This window comes from Ruditapes philippinarum, unplaced genomic scaffold (genome assembly GCF_026571515.1).
Source record: "Ruditapes philippinarum isolate M1 unplaced genomic scaffold, ASM2657151v2 ctg2841_1_1_1_1, whole genome shotgun sequence".
NCBI classification, from domain to species: Eukaryota; Metazoa; Mollusca; class Bivalvia; order Venerida; family Veneridae; genus Ruditapes; species Ruditapes philippinarum.
In genome coordinates this window covers 133638-149126 of record NW_026859348.1, presented here as the reverse complement: position 1 = coordinate 149126, position 15489 = coordinate 133638, and the positions used below count along the sequence as shown (strand labels likewise).

Sequence of the window (15489 nt, the reverse complement as noted above, 5' to 3'; positions counted from 1 at the left end):
TAAAATGTAACAGAAAGCTATTCAATTTTTAAAATAAAATCAATAAAAATGTGATATATGCGTGACTCCCCGACTCTTGGCCTTCGGTCTGTTTAAGAAGATTAGAAATGTCTCATATAGTATTTGCCTATGTTATAGAAGCAACTTTTTGTCTGTGCAGTTCGGTTCGTTCACGCACATGCAGTCCTATCAGTATGCATATAGAGTAAAAATCGTTTCTGCGCTACTTCTCTGCAACTACTGGCTGGAATTCAACGAAACTTTTAGGAACCTGCAATACCAAGAGGAGATGCACATATCGTCGCCTTGTTCCGGTCAGACCCTTTAACTCAGAGTTATGGCCCTTGATTAGTTATGCAGTATGCATATAGAGTAAAAATCGTTTCCTCGCTACTTCTCTGCTACTACTGGCTGGAATTCAACGAAACTTTATGGGAACCTTCAATACAAAGAGGAGATGCGCATATCGTCGCCTTGTTTGGGTCATACACATTAACTCAGAGTTATGGCCCTTTATTAGTTATGCAGTATGTATATACAGCCAAAATCGTTTCCGTGCTACTTCTATGTAACTACTTGCTGGAATTCAACGAAACTTTATGGGAACCTTCAATACCAAGAGGAGATGTGCATATAGTCGCCTTGTTCCGATCAGACACTTTAACTCAGAGTTTTGGCCCATGATAAGTTATGTAGTATGCATATAGAGCAATGTTGCTATTTCTTTGCAACTGCTGTATTGATTTCAACGAAACTTTATGGCAACCATGGGTACACAAAGGCAATTAACATCTCATTGGCATGTCCATATATTACTATCTAACATAGAGTTATGGCTTTGTTATTGCCCTGAATATTAATCAAGTACAAAGAATATCACTGTTTATGTCATGATAAATATATCAATAAAGCCTTATGTCAATAAATATTTCGCTTCGCGGCCCCGCGGTTTTACAATTAAATCTCGATATTTCGCTCCGCGCCCCCGCTAATTAGCGTGTTTTCACTCCGCGCCCCCGCCATTTTAACTTGTTAATTCTCGACTTTTCGCTTGGCGGTGTCGCGGGGCGAAAACGCGAAATGGCACAAATCAGCCACCATAGATAACCGCGTGACTCGTGAACAAATTCTTCTATATGCCTCATAATGAATCGTTATTCTGTACTGCTAAATTGAAAAAGAAAATGTGGTGCAGTATTTTATTTAAGGCAGTTCTCATAGTTTATCAAATTCATTTATTATTTAATGTATTGTTTTTTTGTTCGATGACCATGAATATAATGTCACTCTTTTGAATTATATAAGTAAATTAAGCTCAACTTGACACCAAAATAATGTGCATCATGTCACTAAAATTGTACTTTGTAAAATGGAACACATGTGTTTTTAATGTTGTCACATCTGTTTCATAATGCACTGTTATTATAAAACCTTTTGTTGCTCATAGTTATAAAAGTTTTAGCGCAGCGGTCATATGACCCATTCGCCTGCTGAATTCGTGTTATTGATTTGACCTGCACTTATTCAGAGCTTAGGAGCGTTGTTGTGGTGTTTGCTTTTGTTAATTGCTTTTTTTATAAACATAAAATCAAATGAAAAACAAAACAAAAACAAGCAAAGTGCATGTGCGTGCATAAAATTTTATGTTACGCTTCAATTAGATATCTAATGTATCTATATATTTATTCAAATGCTTTACCCAAAGTATGAGCCCTAATGAACGAACGAACAAACACATGAATGAATTATGCAATATACATATATGCTTACATAAGAAAATTGTTGAGTGTCTGTCAAAAGTAATAAAGTAATCTTATTCTAGTAATAATACTTATTGTACATGTTTAAGTTATTATATTTTTGTCCCTATGTGCATGTTCTGTCGATGTTGTTGAAATAATGCTACATTGGAAATAAGATTAATATGATCATTGTTGTTGTATATTGTTAATGTGTTACTTCTCTAAATAAAGATATTATTATATTATAGTTAAAGCACTCAAATGTATACAAATGGACATTTCTTTAGTCTGCAAAAGGCAGGGGATTGCTAATATATCTTATACCGTCCCTGAGGAGTAAAGTTCTTAACGACCTATACACGTTCTGATGAAAAAGCGTTCATACAAATTTACTGTTAAATTGAATAGACTATAGACGCCCCATTTCATCAGCTTACCTTTTCACTTGAAAACTGTTCGATTCACACAGCACTATTCTACGACTAACCTGTACATATAAAGTTTTTTCTAAACATTAAATGGAAAAAGAAAAGTATAAAAGATGTCATCAAAATTAAAAAGCTACAACAGTATCATAATATTAAGCTTCAACTGATTCGTTACAGTATGAGATATACTGTCAGATACTAAATATATACAACATATTATACGTATAATTTGGATAAAACACTTTTTTGAAAAAATGTTGAAATCTAGTACATTCTTCTAGAATACGTCTATTCATTTGAATTAAAAAGAATGCACCAACTGCATGGAAAGTTGCAATCTCTATTACTTGTCATGTTAATTTGGTCCATTCTTAAAAAAAACACCAGATATTAAAGACACTACAAGTATGTAGTAACACAGTGTGTTTACTTATGAAGGTTTGGAGTATAAAACTTTTTATATATTATCTGTGTAAATTTGGTTACTACAATGTATCCCAAAACCCTATCTTTCACAAACTATCTAAACTTCGGTGTTTTTGTTTATGCCACATGCGTTTAAATGTTATAAATGATAGTGATTTGTTTTCCTTATTATAATAATATGAATTTAGTAAAGGTATGCGACATTTTTTATGTTTATTGTTTACGGGAAATGAAGGAAATTGAAATGAAAGCTTGAAAAACAAATTTCGAAGGAAACATACGGCAGTTTTATTGTCTGGGGTGTAGTTAATTATTGGGGCGGGGTAGTGACAAAAAAAATCAAGTGAGGTATAATTATATTTAGTTATTTCATAGTGATTGAGAAAATGTTGCTTATAATATATAAGTGCATTTGTTTCAAATGATCTGGGAAGGTTTTTTTATATAGTATTATATGTGCAGCTGTTTCAAATAAAAATATTTATTGCATGCCGATATATTTGTCACTGATTCCTTTGATTCCATTAGAAACGATTCTCTTGCACACTGATTGTAATTTATGTCATATTGAATGAGCTCCTATAAGTCGATTTAGAAATACATCATTTGAGCGGACGATCAAAGGAAACAACTTTGTTTTAATTTCAGCCTCTTCTGAAAGGAGAAAAAATAATTTATTTGTCTCGTTTAAGCTTTTGGTGCCCATCTGTCATGATTCTATCCGCCCACATAGATGGTTACATCTCAAAATATCCCCAGAGATCCCGAGATGAATGGAATATTTGTGCAACAAGTATTCCCTTTAACAAAACCAGACGAAATTCAAATTGTTTCTCAGTTTGGTGTTAAAATTTGAGAAACAAATAACATAGAAATGGGTAATAGATGTGTTGTTATGTTTTATTTCCATGTAGACACAAATGATGGAAAGGAAGTCTCTTAAGTAAATTCTAGCCTGGAAATATGATTATTTATATCCTGTCATTGTAGCGCGTGTTGAACGTATGCGACTGTTACTATTTATATGATGCATATTGTATCACTTTACTAGTCGTAACATGTATGTTGTCTGCTCAGTTAATACCGCTTTGAACGAGGTAAAGAAAGGAGTTGTATTAATATGAAACATAACCTTTTTTCCTTTAAATATTAAAACAAAAATTCCTTCCAAGCTAAAGAAAGATCGATCTTTTCCAATCGGATAGCTTTTCATGCAGAAACCTGAACCTTATTGTACAAAACCGGAAATTCGTAATTTTACCTTAATCATTGTATTTTGGGAATTTAAAGGTAGAATCTTTATTGGATTTAACGCATATGTATGTGTTTAATGTCCGAAAGGCTACAAATTGTATCTAACATATTATGCTGAACGCACAGAATGATTGGTTTGTGTGAGTTTAGAAATTTTAATAGTAGACGTGTAGAGTAAAAGTCTTTAAACACCATCTTTACCAAGCCGATTATTTGAGGAATTGTACAATCATACAGATTCGCCCCTCCTCCACCCCGTTACGCTCAGTTTGTTTGCTATCGGCCCGTTTAGTGTCCCTAAGGTTGCCAATGCGATATTGTTGATAATGCATTTTTATCTGAAGTCTTATAATGCTATAAATCATATTGATTTTAGGATGTTTTATCTGATAACATGAACAGGACCAAGGAAGGATATAAATCATGTTATCGCCTTCTCAAATGTCATAAAATGTCATCAGTTATCAAATAGTTTCCTGCGGGGGAAAAGGATTTGTTTGTAAATGGTAGCTTGTTCTGTTCCGTCTTCTTGAAGAAATTGTCTTTTCCAATTGTTTTTCATTACAGTTTGTTATTAGATATATTTAAGGGGAAACACTTCATTACTGTCATTATTCATAAAACGGCGATAGGGCGTTTACCACTACAGTAACTGTTTTGTATAAGCGAAACAACAAAAGATGAATTTAAAAGTATTTGGATAACTTCCCTGACCATCCTTTTAAATACTATTTATATTTTTAGATCAGCATAATTATCACAAGCCCCTTTGCATAAGCAATATTTTTCTTTCAATAAATTTCTTTATTTTAATAAAACGCAACAGTTCTAAAAAAAAGAACATGTAGTATCTATCTGACAAGAACTCGGAGCAGCTTTAATTTGGTTTTGGCAATTTGTGCAGTTATAAAGATTAATTACAAATCAAAATACCACTTTTATATTGTTTTCATTTTGCCGTCTTTTTTTCTCAAATTGTTGTAGATTAAGCGAGTTTTCTTTAAGATGTTAATGGAATGATTTAATTACATTGTATTTACATTATGAATGTTGATGAACGACTAAAGTTGCAGTATGAGATGACAGTGTACACTCACGAACAGACCCAATCAAACAGTTTGTAATTTTGTGAAATTTTACATACTCCTTTCTTAAGTGTTTTTAAGTCCGCAATTTAAGTCTAAATCAAAAGCTTTCCCTATTTTTCTGATTCGACTCAAAACAATTATTGTGCTTAATGTCGTTACGCTAGTGAATATAAATTGATATAAATAAGAACATAACACTTATTAATATACATAGACACCTAGCTTTTAAGTTTTTTTAAAGCAAAATTAAGAGTTTTTTTTAGTTTTGCATAAAGCACTCCTTTGGGACCAGAATATGCTATACAATTCTAGCAACTATTCAAAAATTTACATTAGTTGACCCCCTTTTCGATCGCGTGTGTTTTAGTTTTATGTACCCATGTAAACGTAATTAACAGGTTCTTGTCAAGATATTATTATCATTTTAAAACGTATATTTATTATCTAAATTGCCATTTAGAGAGACAAACATAATCTTGCATTATGTTGAAACTTTCGTAGAAGCACTATTTAGCATTTTAGCGTCAATGAAAAAGATACACGATGCTCAAAATGCTACTGATAAAGTGAAATCCAGACTTATCAATGCTTTAATGTATTTATTATTATAAAATCGTGACAACTTTTCAAAATTCATCGAATAGTTAAAACAGATCTAAAACGCATCCTTACTTCTATTTTCAATTACCAGAAAATCAATAATGCTGAAAAAACCGATTTCAAATAGAAATATGGATGTCTACTTGAACAAATAATTAACATATTGTATACCTGTCATCGAGCTTCACATACTACATGTAATGATGTGGAATCACGTTTTCGTTCCTTGAACAAAACATTAATTGATGTAGAATGAGCAAATTGTTGTCATTAGATTAGGTAATTAGAACGTAAATAATAATACTTCGGCCACCCTTAATACAACTGTAAAACATGAGTTGTATAAACAGGTCAGAATGCGTGACAATACAAAGACAAATTAAGACACAATTTTTATATTAATCCTCATAAAGCATGTATCTGAATGAACCTTTAGAATGAACCTTTAGGTTAATATAGAACTTCATAGCTGTTGCACAAATCCAAGCAATTACTGTTGTTACACGACAGCTTTCAATTTTAATTGACGTTTAGATATCATGCCTGAATGTCGTTAATAAAACATTCGCAAAGCAAATGATGTTTAAAATGCAAATGATAACATTGATGTTAAAGGAATTCTAATAGCAATGAAGTATGTTTATGCGATAAGTGCAGACTACTCCCTAACATAACGATTATGTCTGCGTTTTTTACGTTTCAGTCCGAAAAGAAATTAATGATGAATGGTTTTTGCTCGGACTGAACTGTTTTATTTACAAGTCAATTTAAGATAGTAAGGGTGAAAAGGGTTTATTATAAATTCTTAAAATATTCTTCTTTTTGTTAACACTTACTTAAAAATCATTTTATTTGTCCTAACACCATCTATATTGATAAGATTAAATATAAGTAAAAATACTGTGATGTCAACACTGATAATTCGGGAGTTTGTGTTGTGTTTTACTTGTTACCGCATTTGTTTGATGATATTTGATAAAAAAAATAACAAAATAAAACCTTGTATTTAACCATTTCTTAAGAAAATGACCTTTTCGAAAGCTTACGCTTGTATTCCCACTGTTCGTCTAGTACAAAAAACACACAAATACTATAAGTTTTTAAAAATTTTCAAATTTGCCGTGTTGGGCTTTCTTTAGGGATTCTTATTTCTCTCTATTTTCTCGTTTAGGGCACACTCATTTTTGTTTACTTGGGGACAACATGCCGCTTTTCATGGAATGGCTCTTACGTGTCACATTGAAGCTACCACGATAACCGCCATATGAACACATCTCCGGATGTTTCAAAATTCTAAATTGTACCAGTTCATGTTAAATGTTGAATTCTGCTTAAGCCGGTGCTAGGGGGCGTGGACGGTAGTTTGCACAGTACCGTCCATGAACCGGCTCGATCAAAACGAGCCTGCAACATTTTCAATTTTGCCGTGTTGGGCTTCCTTTAGGGATTCTTATTTTCTCTATTTTGTGATAGTATGTTTATGTTTCAATGGCGAAGTAGGAGATAATGGGAAATGTATTTTATTTATAGAGTTTGAAAACGTATATCATTTGTTTAGAATCGCAGGTCTGATGGCTGATAAATTAATGAAATATTTTTGTCTTACTTTGTTATCTTAAAGAGCATCACTTATCATGACCCTGTCCGCCCAAATCGATATTTACAACTCAAAAAAGTGTGGGAGATCCAGTGACGAACTATTTGTGCACTTAGGCTATGGCCTCAAACAAACAAGTTGAATATTACAAATTGTTTTAGCGCATGGTGTTTTATTTGATACTAAAATTTACAAATTTTGGTTACAGTTGAAATGTTTATCTTTTATCTAAATACATTCATAGAATACTTCCTATAAAGCTCACTATTTAAAAGTGTTATTTTAATGTGTTTTGTTTTGAATTTTTCTTCTTTTCAGGACGGGTTCAAAAGGAAAGTATATATGTGACATATAAATTAGGGCCTGCCTTTTTATGTGTTTCACAAACAAACAAAATGTAAGAAATAGTAGAGATTGGAAACCCAAATGTGACAAAGTAAGGTAATTTGAGCTCAGTTCATGCGTGCTGCTGATTTATGTCAGGAGGGATAATAAATACGAATGCTATCTATACGTGTTCTCATATTTTAAAATGTGTATTGGCTGTGCGAATAGCGAACAGTAAAGACTGTAGATGGTCGCAAGGACACAATAATTTGCCGCAAGCATGCATTGACAAAAAAGCATTTGCTATATATATACTCAATAAGTTTGTACTCAATAAGAGATATCCAATTATAATGCCTCTGCTTTCGTCGGTCTTATCTGCTAATTACAATCAAATTTTCAGACCAGCACATTGCATTGATTTTGGTCAGTATTTTGATAACATAATTAGTAGTCACGTTGCATATAAATCAACTTATCATCTTCTTAAATGTCATAAAATGTCAACAACAGTTTCTGTTAACTAGGTGCCTAAGGGAAACAAGAATTAAGCAAATAGATTTCACTTGAGTCAACTATCTAAAGAGTATTTGATGTACATTATCAGCAATGTATATACATATGGAAAATAGCATGAATTTCATAGTTTTCAAACAATGTTCTTTTCTTAAAAACATTGAACGCTTTTTATGTATACGAAATATACTTTAAAGTTAAATATGACACTGTCACACTAAGAAAACATGCAATTTCATTAGTTAGTATACCCTACTTAAAATGGTAATGGGTAACAATTTCAGGTACCAAAAAAAAACCCAAAAACAACAACAACTTTTACATCTCTGTCATAAATAAGGAATTATATCATAAAAGACAAGTTTTTCCATCTCATTGTTCGAAAATGGGAGTTTGAGTGGAAAATTAAATAAATAAAATGCTCGCCAAAAATGTTTGATTATTTTTTATGTTCTGCTAAAGCTCCCGCAATGGACAGTTGATTTTATAGCAAAGAATCCGCAACATTTTCAATTGTGTCGATTTCGAGATCTTTAGGCCTTCCCTTCCGTTTGTCATTCTTTCCTTGTTTTACATTGGAATTCCTCCAGATGAGTCAAAATATACTTTAAGAACATTAAATATAGTTCCTATGCTTTTCCAATTTGAAGCAAGACATACTTATACATATACTTTAAAGCTGCATGCCTTCAGATAAGGAAAATAAAGCTTAAGAAAAATGGACCTTGAATTAAAAAAAAAAGTGAAAAGAATCAAATTCAAGTAATAATTTATATGTAATGTGAAATAAATGACATATTTCTACTGCGAGACTTGCAGTTAGGACATTTTGTATAATCTTGACCTGTGTGTTTTTTTAATTAACGCAGATTGTTACTGCTGTTTGAATGTGTTCTTTATTTTCTTCGTTCACTTGATGATACATTTATACGTTTTTAAAACTTACACGGAAATAAGCATTAATTTTGAGGCTTTTCTCCTAAATGTTATGATTTAAAACAATGTTGTTGTCTATTTACATTGGGATTCTGCAACAAAACTCGCTAGTTTCTATTTTGCAAAAAAACCACCGCTTGTATATATAAAATCAGAACGTATTAAGGATTACGGACCCAGAAAAATCGGTATTTTCCGTGTTATTTCGGTAGATTCCGGAATGTCACGTTCCCGACCATGTGACCATGATAAATGACCACGTGATCGAAATCTGAGCTGATACAAAGATGGCCGAACAAACGCGCAATCGTCGAGGCAGATTTGCATCCTTAAAAAAAGAACCAGCTAAGCAGAAAGCATATGAGCTGAAAGAAGAACATAGCTATGTAGCAACTGATTATGTTGAAGTTAAGAGTTGCAAGACTGTGGATGGGAGTTGGAAGGAAGGCAGGCGAGTTGTTGAATTTGCCGTGTTGTTGGAGGGACTGCGGTTTTGCAAATCGTGTCGACTTGGCCCTATTCCTTTAACTATAGAGAACGTCATTGGCGAATTAAAGAAGGGATTAGGAGGATATCTAAAAGTGAAATGTTTGAACTCTGATTGTGGTCACGTGAACTGTATAGCGTATGGAAAATTAGTGAAAGGGAGCAAACAGGGTGCCTCAACTTTTGCCGTGAATACGAAGCTTGGAACAGGTAACCTCTTGAAATTTAATTCCTTATGTTGATAAATTATTGTATTAACACTCGATCTCCATCATTGATTCATTCAGTGGTCTGTTAAGAAAGTGTGTACGATTTCACACAATCTTTTGTAAACATATGTTTCGTACCCAAGCAATTTCGTACCCAGTAAATAAGGTCATTTTATATCACAGTTTTGGGAAATTTTCTATGCCAATTTATCTATTTATACTGCAGCACACTCGTCAAGAGCATTATGTGCAATTGATAGCCATATGTCTAGTTTGTTTCCATTGATGTTTTTTTTTGTAAAACATCAAATTTTTATTGAATGTTTGCCATTTGTTTATGCATTTATAATTTATTTGTTTATGCATAATTACATGTATTAGTGAAATGTTGCGCAGAAGCCCACAGTGAAATTTCATAGGCATACTGCTACAAAATGTTATGCTTTATGTAAGTGTTTATGTATTTTATGCCTTTTAATTCATCCAAAAGCATATACCGTACGCAACATTTAATTGCTAAGAATGAAATTCATTGGCCTAGAAACTAAATTGGGTTGAAATGAAAATATTGTTTCAATAGAAACTAGATGTTTCTGTGTATTTTCAGCCATGATCGTCACATTGGGAGGCCCGAATAAAGTCAACAACATGCTGGCAGCTTTGAATATACCCACTATCAGTAATAGTAAACTGAAGAAAATGGAGAGGAGGGCAGGGTCAAGCATTGAAAAAGTGGCGTCTGAGTCAATGGAAGCTGCAGGCAAAGAAGCATTTCAGAGAGAAATGGAGTAAGTATATTTCAAATGCATTTCTTAAAATAATTAGTTATTTGAAGAATAAAATGAACAAATATTAGTTACATCTGGCACGAACCAAAATTATTCTTGTGATTGGACATAAAACATATATGATATAAATCAGTTCAACGTGATATTTCGTTGAATATTTGAAAATGGGGGACAAAACTGAAGTGCATGCACATACATGTATGGAACTGTTTCACATTTGAAAATCCCATTTGGACTTCACATCAGAAATTTTCCAGAATACCTGGTTAAAGTTATACTTCTATAAAAACATTTATATCTTGTTTTCTTGTATCTTATAATTCTTTCTTTCTAAAGGGACATAGCTGTGTGTGAGTGTTTGGAAGCAGAGAAGTCAACAAACATTCTTATAAAGGACCTTGGGGTTTCTGTTCTTCCAGAGGCTTCTCCTATGAAAGAGTAAGTTTAAAAAATATACACGTTACTGGCTGAAATAAATGTTGAGTGGTACATGTACTGTTTTTCTTTGTATATAGTTTACTATACACTACTGGAGCACTCAAAATCTTCTTTGCACATGACTGTATAAATTTATAAATATAAACATGATGACACATATGTCTTTTGTCTGGTTTGCATTATATGCTACTTACATAATAGTCCTTACATTTTTACATTATTAAAAAGGCGAATGGAAACTTTTATCATACTAAGATAATAAGCTTTTGGGCATCATTCAAGTGTTATGAATGATTACATTGAAGAGCAATGGTGACCCATGTTACTACAACAACTAAGTTCACTATGGCAACTAAATCTAGACCAGATTTGTCAAATTGTCTTGATTGGTAAATGTATGTAACTATCAAAGCTTACACAATTTTTTTCTATGTTAGGCTAATGAAGAAGGAGGTCTTTCTCCAGGCTTCCACACAGAAAAGTACTCTAAGAAGTGTATGAATGAACGCAAGCGCCGAATGGAACGCTCCAGTCTTCCTTCGTCCAAGCGTCGCAGACTCACATTGAAACAAGAGAGGTGTATATGTAAAGGAGCAACTGAAGTGCTAGAAGGTGCCACATATCAGTCAGGTTAGCCTTTTATCTTGTAATGTTAAAAAGTAAAAAAAAAGTGCTACGTCAACAGCTTAGTGCACTGGGTACTTATAGTAAAGTTTTAAATCCTAAGAAAGTTGTAAGTTTTACCACTGGTCTGGTCATAGTACTGATCAATAGATGGACAGAAAGTATTGTTTTTATAAAAAGGATGTAATGTTTGCTCACTCAACTGTGCTGAATATGGTTAAGAGACCTTTGGTACTCTAACAGTTCAAATGTTTACATTGTCTTATAATTTATGATTGGACACACATTATTCTAATACAATGTACTTCAGAAATTGGTCTTCAGAATGATGTTGATGTGGAAACAATACCGGACGCTGTACCACGTGGTGATTTTAAGCCCCTGAAACTTCAAAACTCGATGCCAACATTTGTTGTATTAGACTTGGAGACTACAGATCTTAGTAAGTGTTTTGTATAACTACTTCTTATATTGGCGGTCTAGTATAGATTTATGTTCCATTATTATAAAAAATAATGTGTTGCTTTTCAATAACATCATGAATGTTTTACATATGAAAGTAACTTTAGAATGATGGAATATTTGAGCTGCGTCATGTGAAAATGGGCCTTAAGGCGATTGCCACCAGCTGGCATGGATCCATACTGGTCGGGCTCGCTTTTATATCCATTTTCTCATGATGCGGCTCATATCTGATGTGTTTTATATAAATTGCTTTTTTGTTTATTTCAGTACGAAGTGGGAAAATGCCTCATTTGACCCAGATTGCTGCCAGAGAAGTAAATAGTGGTAGTGAGTTTTCAACTTATGTTACACCGAAGTCTGATAAAGATCCATGATGTTCGCTATCAGTTTCTCTTCTTGTATTAGAGTTAGTAAGCGAACAGCATGGGTCCTGATCAGACTGCACGGATGCGCAGGCTGGTCTGGATCCATGCTGGTCGCAAACGCATTATGTTGGTTTTGTCATGACACGGCTCATATATACTGTTGGATCTCCAAATGTCATATGTTATATTGTACTGAAGATATGTTTCAGCAATTTTCTATTGCAGGAAAGCAGTATATTTCAAGTATTTTCACTCAAGGCCATATTGACATGTTTTCATTGAAATTTAGGCTTACTTACATTTTTAACTTTAGTCACAGAATCAAAACCAAAATGTTACATTGTTAATACATTTTTATTTTTTGGTATCTGCAGCACACATCAAAAAACATAACATATGATAAATAGTAGGATATTTTTCTTTGTAAGTATTATCTTTGTGAACATTTTAGTGCTTGGTGTGGATAAATAGTTCTTGGTCACTATTTGATTTTCTAGCTCTCGACCACATGTATGTATACAAGATTTTGAAGAAAACACATGATTTTATTGTTGACAGAAGGTACCTTTTCTATTGATATAAGTGTTTTTATTGCATTGCAAGTCTTGTATTGTTTCTAAGCAGAAGCTGAAGCATTATTTAATAGTTTGAAACAAAGAAAGAATAAATAATGAAATTTGACCTCAAATTGTCTCCCTTGACATTTGATACCAAACTCATAAAATGTAGTGGTTTGAACTAACTAGACGGTAAAAGTTTTTCCTTTTTTAATATTTTCCCCTTTATATCTGATAGAAACTTTGTATTTGGGTTTTATATTGTGAAACAATATTGAAAGCATTAAAAATTTGGCCAAAACATTGTGTATTTGGACATGACATGGAAAAAAAGCCAGAGTCCGCAGGGTCAAATTTTCACATAATACATTTTATTTCTTTTTCTTTGTGAACAATTGTTATCAGTAAGTAATGCATGATATAAACTAAGGTCATATGAACACAACAAGGTACATTTCACAAATATATTCCTCAATTTGGAAAAATTACACAAGATTTATAGCATCTAGGTATTTGCTCTTTGGGGTTCTTCTCGGAAAAGTGGGGTAGCCGACATCAAATGTACATATCTCATGTTTTGAACGGTAAATTTTAATAAAATTTCATATTTGGGTGTCTTAATGGATGCTTAACAAGAAATCATCAAGTATGTAACCATTTCTAAACGTGGGTTTCAGGGTCCGTAAACCTTAAGCTCTTGTTAAATGTAATTGTAAGGTCTACGTTATCACACTTCGGCTGCTGTAACCGCTTTTTGTTAACATTATTCAAACAACAATTAATTTATATATCCCGCTGAGTTAACTGCCTTACATAAATAAGTTCATTTGGTCCAATTGGCCAGTTCACTCCGCTCATATTCTTGACTGACATAAGTTATTCGTTCAAAAGAAGGCCTATAGTGGCTAGTATCACTTAAAGCATAACATATTATGTAGAAAAGAACATATCGTTGTAATAAGATTAGGTATTTAGAACAATAATGGTACTTTAGTCAGGATTAATATAAGTGTAAAAACACTACCTGTATAGGTGCATAACAATACAAAGGCAATTCAGACACAGTTTTTGAAAGAAGTGATTCAGAAGTCAAAAATAGACTGAAATATCAACAATCTTGAATACTCATTTGATTTAATTGATCCGATAGCATGACAATTTGTAATTATGCATGTATCTGAATGAAACTTTGGACGAAAATAGAACTATACAGCTGTTGAACAAATCCAAGCAATTACTAATGTCACATTATAGCTTTCTTTTTTATATTAACGTTTGGATATCATGTCCTAATATCGTTTATAAAAACAAGCAAAGTCAGCAATATATAAAATGCAACTTTAATGTTTAAAGGAATGCCAGTTGTAACAGGTTTTATACATGTGTTTAGTACACAACAAGTACAGAACAAGACTAGCAGGAAAATCCGTGTTGTCTGATCATGGTCTGCACTGTCCACTTTTCAGTCAGGACAAAGGTTTTAGAATTTCACAGTAAAATGATAATAGACGGTTTTGTCCGGAATGAACTATTGACAAGTCAATTTATATAATAAGATATTAGTTGTGGTAAGGGTTAATTACAAATTCTTGAAGATGAAAACGTCAGTTTTCTTAAAATATATCATTCTCTTCTAAAAGTAATGTAGAGTTTAATTTTTTTTATGATATCTTTATCCAATATAAAATCTTATAAAATAAAACTTTTAATTATGATTTAAATTCAAACTTGTGTAATAAAAAAGCCAGCTTTAATAAAGTATAACATTTTCTTCTGAGATTAATGAGTTTATCAACTTGTCAATTCATTAAAGCTTCGTTCATGTAAATAATGTACTTCTTTTATCTTTCCAATGCATTTGTTATCTCTCTTGTAAACACGTGTTTTAATGCGTTTTCATTGATTTACTATCTTTTCTCAACACCACGTGTATTAACATTACATGATTAAATAAGATTAAAATTAACTTGGTGCCAACAATGATAATTGAGGATTTAGGGCTGTGTGTTGACCTGTACCACATTTGTCTGCATGATGATATTCGATTAAAATAACATAATTGAACAAAAGTAATCCTTGTGTTTCTATTTTCTGGATTTTGATTTACTATAAATTGACGTGACAGTTTTAGTGATCTTCATGTAATAACAAAAAGAATACTTTTCTTTTCTAAAGCGACGGCAACTAAGAATCCAACACATCATATCATTTGTTTATAGCAGCAACTCCTTCTGGCGTTTAATTTGATACTCAAATTCATAATATTTGGTAACCATTAAAGATTTCTTCGTCGAAATGTTTCTCGTTAATTTTTCAGTTTCCATAAACATACTCATTTGCTTTACACATTATCTATCTGTTGCAGCTTAAACATTGTTGGTAATTGGTATATAATTATTGTAGTGAATTAGTATTTTGTACAAAAACAATGTCTAAAATAATAGAAAATCGAACCAAACAAGCAAACAGAAACACATAAATTTAAAATCATAAAATTTTACACAAAACTCTCGTAATGTGATAAAACAAAAGAACCATAATGGCCCTGAAATTGCTCACCTGAATATAAAAACTCTCAATTACGAGGAACAAGTAATATTGTAAAATATAAACAGGGTCTTTCAAATAGAATGGTCTGGAAAT

General features: G+C 32.4%; 1 protein-coding gene across 1 annotated transcript; it reads left to right on the top strand.

The window, feature by feature from the left end:
* The first annotated feature begins 9099 nt into the window (after positions 1–9099).
* Positions 9100–12280, top strand: LOC132756143 (uncharacterized). The gene is made up of 6 exons (XM_060747139.1): positions 9100–9610; positions 10217–10397; positions 10734–10835; positions 11273–11465; positions 11770–11901; positions 12192–12280. Exons 1-4 carry the CDS (start codon positions 9202–9204, stop codon positions 11334–11336), a joined length of 756 nt encoding a protein of 251 aa, XP_060603122.1. The 5' UTR covers positions 9100–9201; the 3' UTR covers positions 11337–11465; positions 11770–11901; positions 12192–12280.
* Positions 12281–15489: the final 3209 nt, after the last annotated feature.

Bases quoted from the DNA above. Each gene is read 5' to 3' on its own strand.
- LOC132756143 (XM_060747139.1), top strand. From the start codon at position 9,202: ATGGCCGAACAAACGCGCAATCGTCGAGGCAGATTTGCATCCTTAAAA. The intron at 9,611-10,216 runs GTAACCTCTTGA...GTGTATTTTCAG, and splicing joins GAATACGAAGCTTGGAACAG to CCATGATCGTCACATTGGGA. The intron at 10,398-10,733 runs GTAAGTATATTT...TTCTTTCTAAAG, and splicing joins GCATTTCAGAGAGAAATGGA to GGACATAGCTGTGTGTGAGT.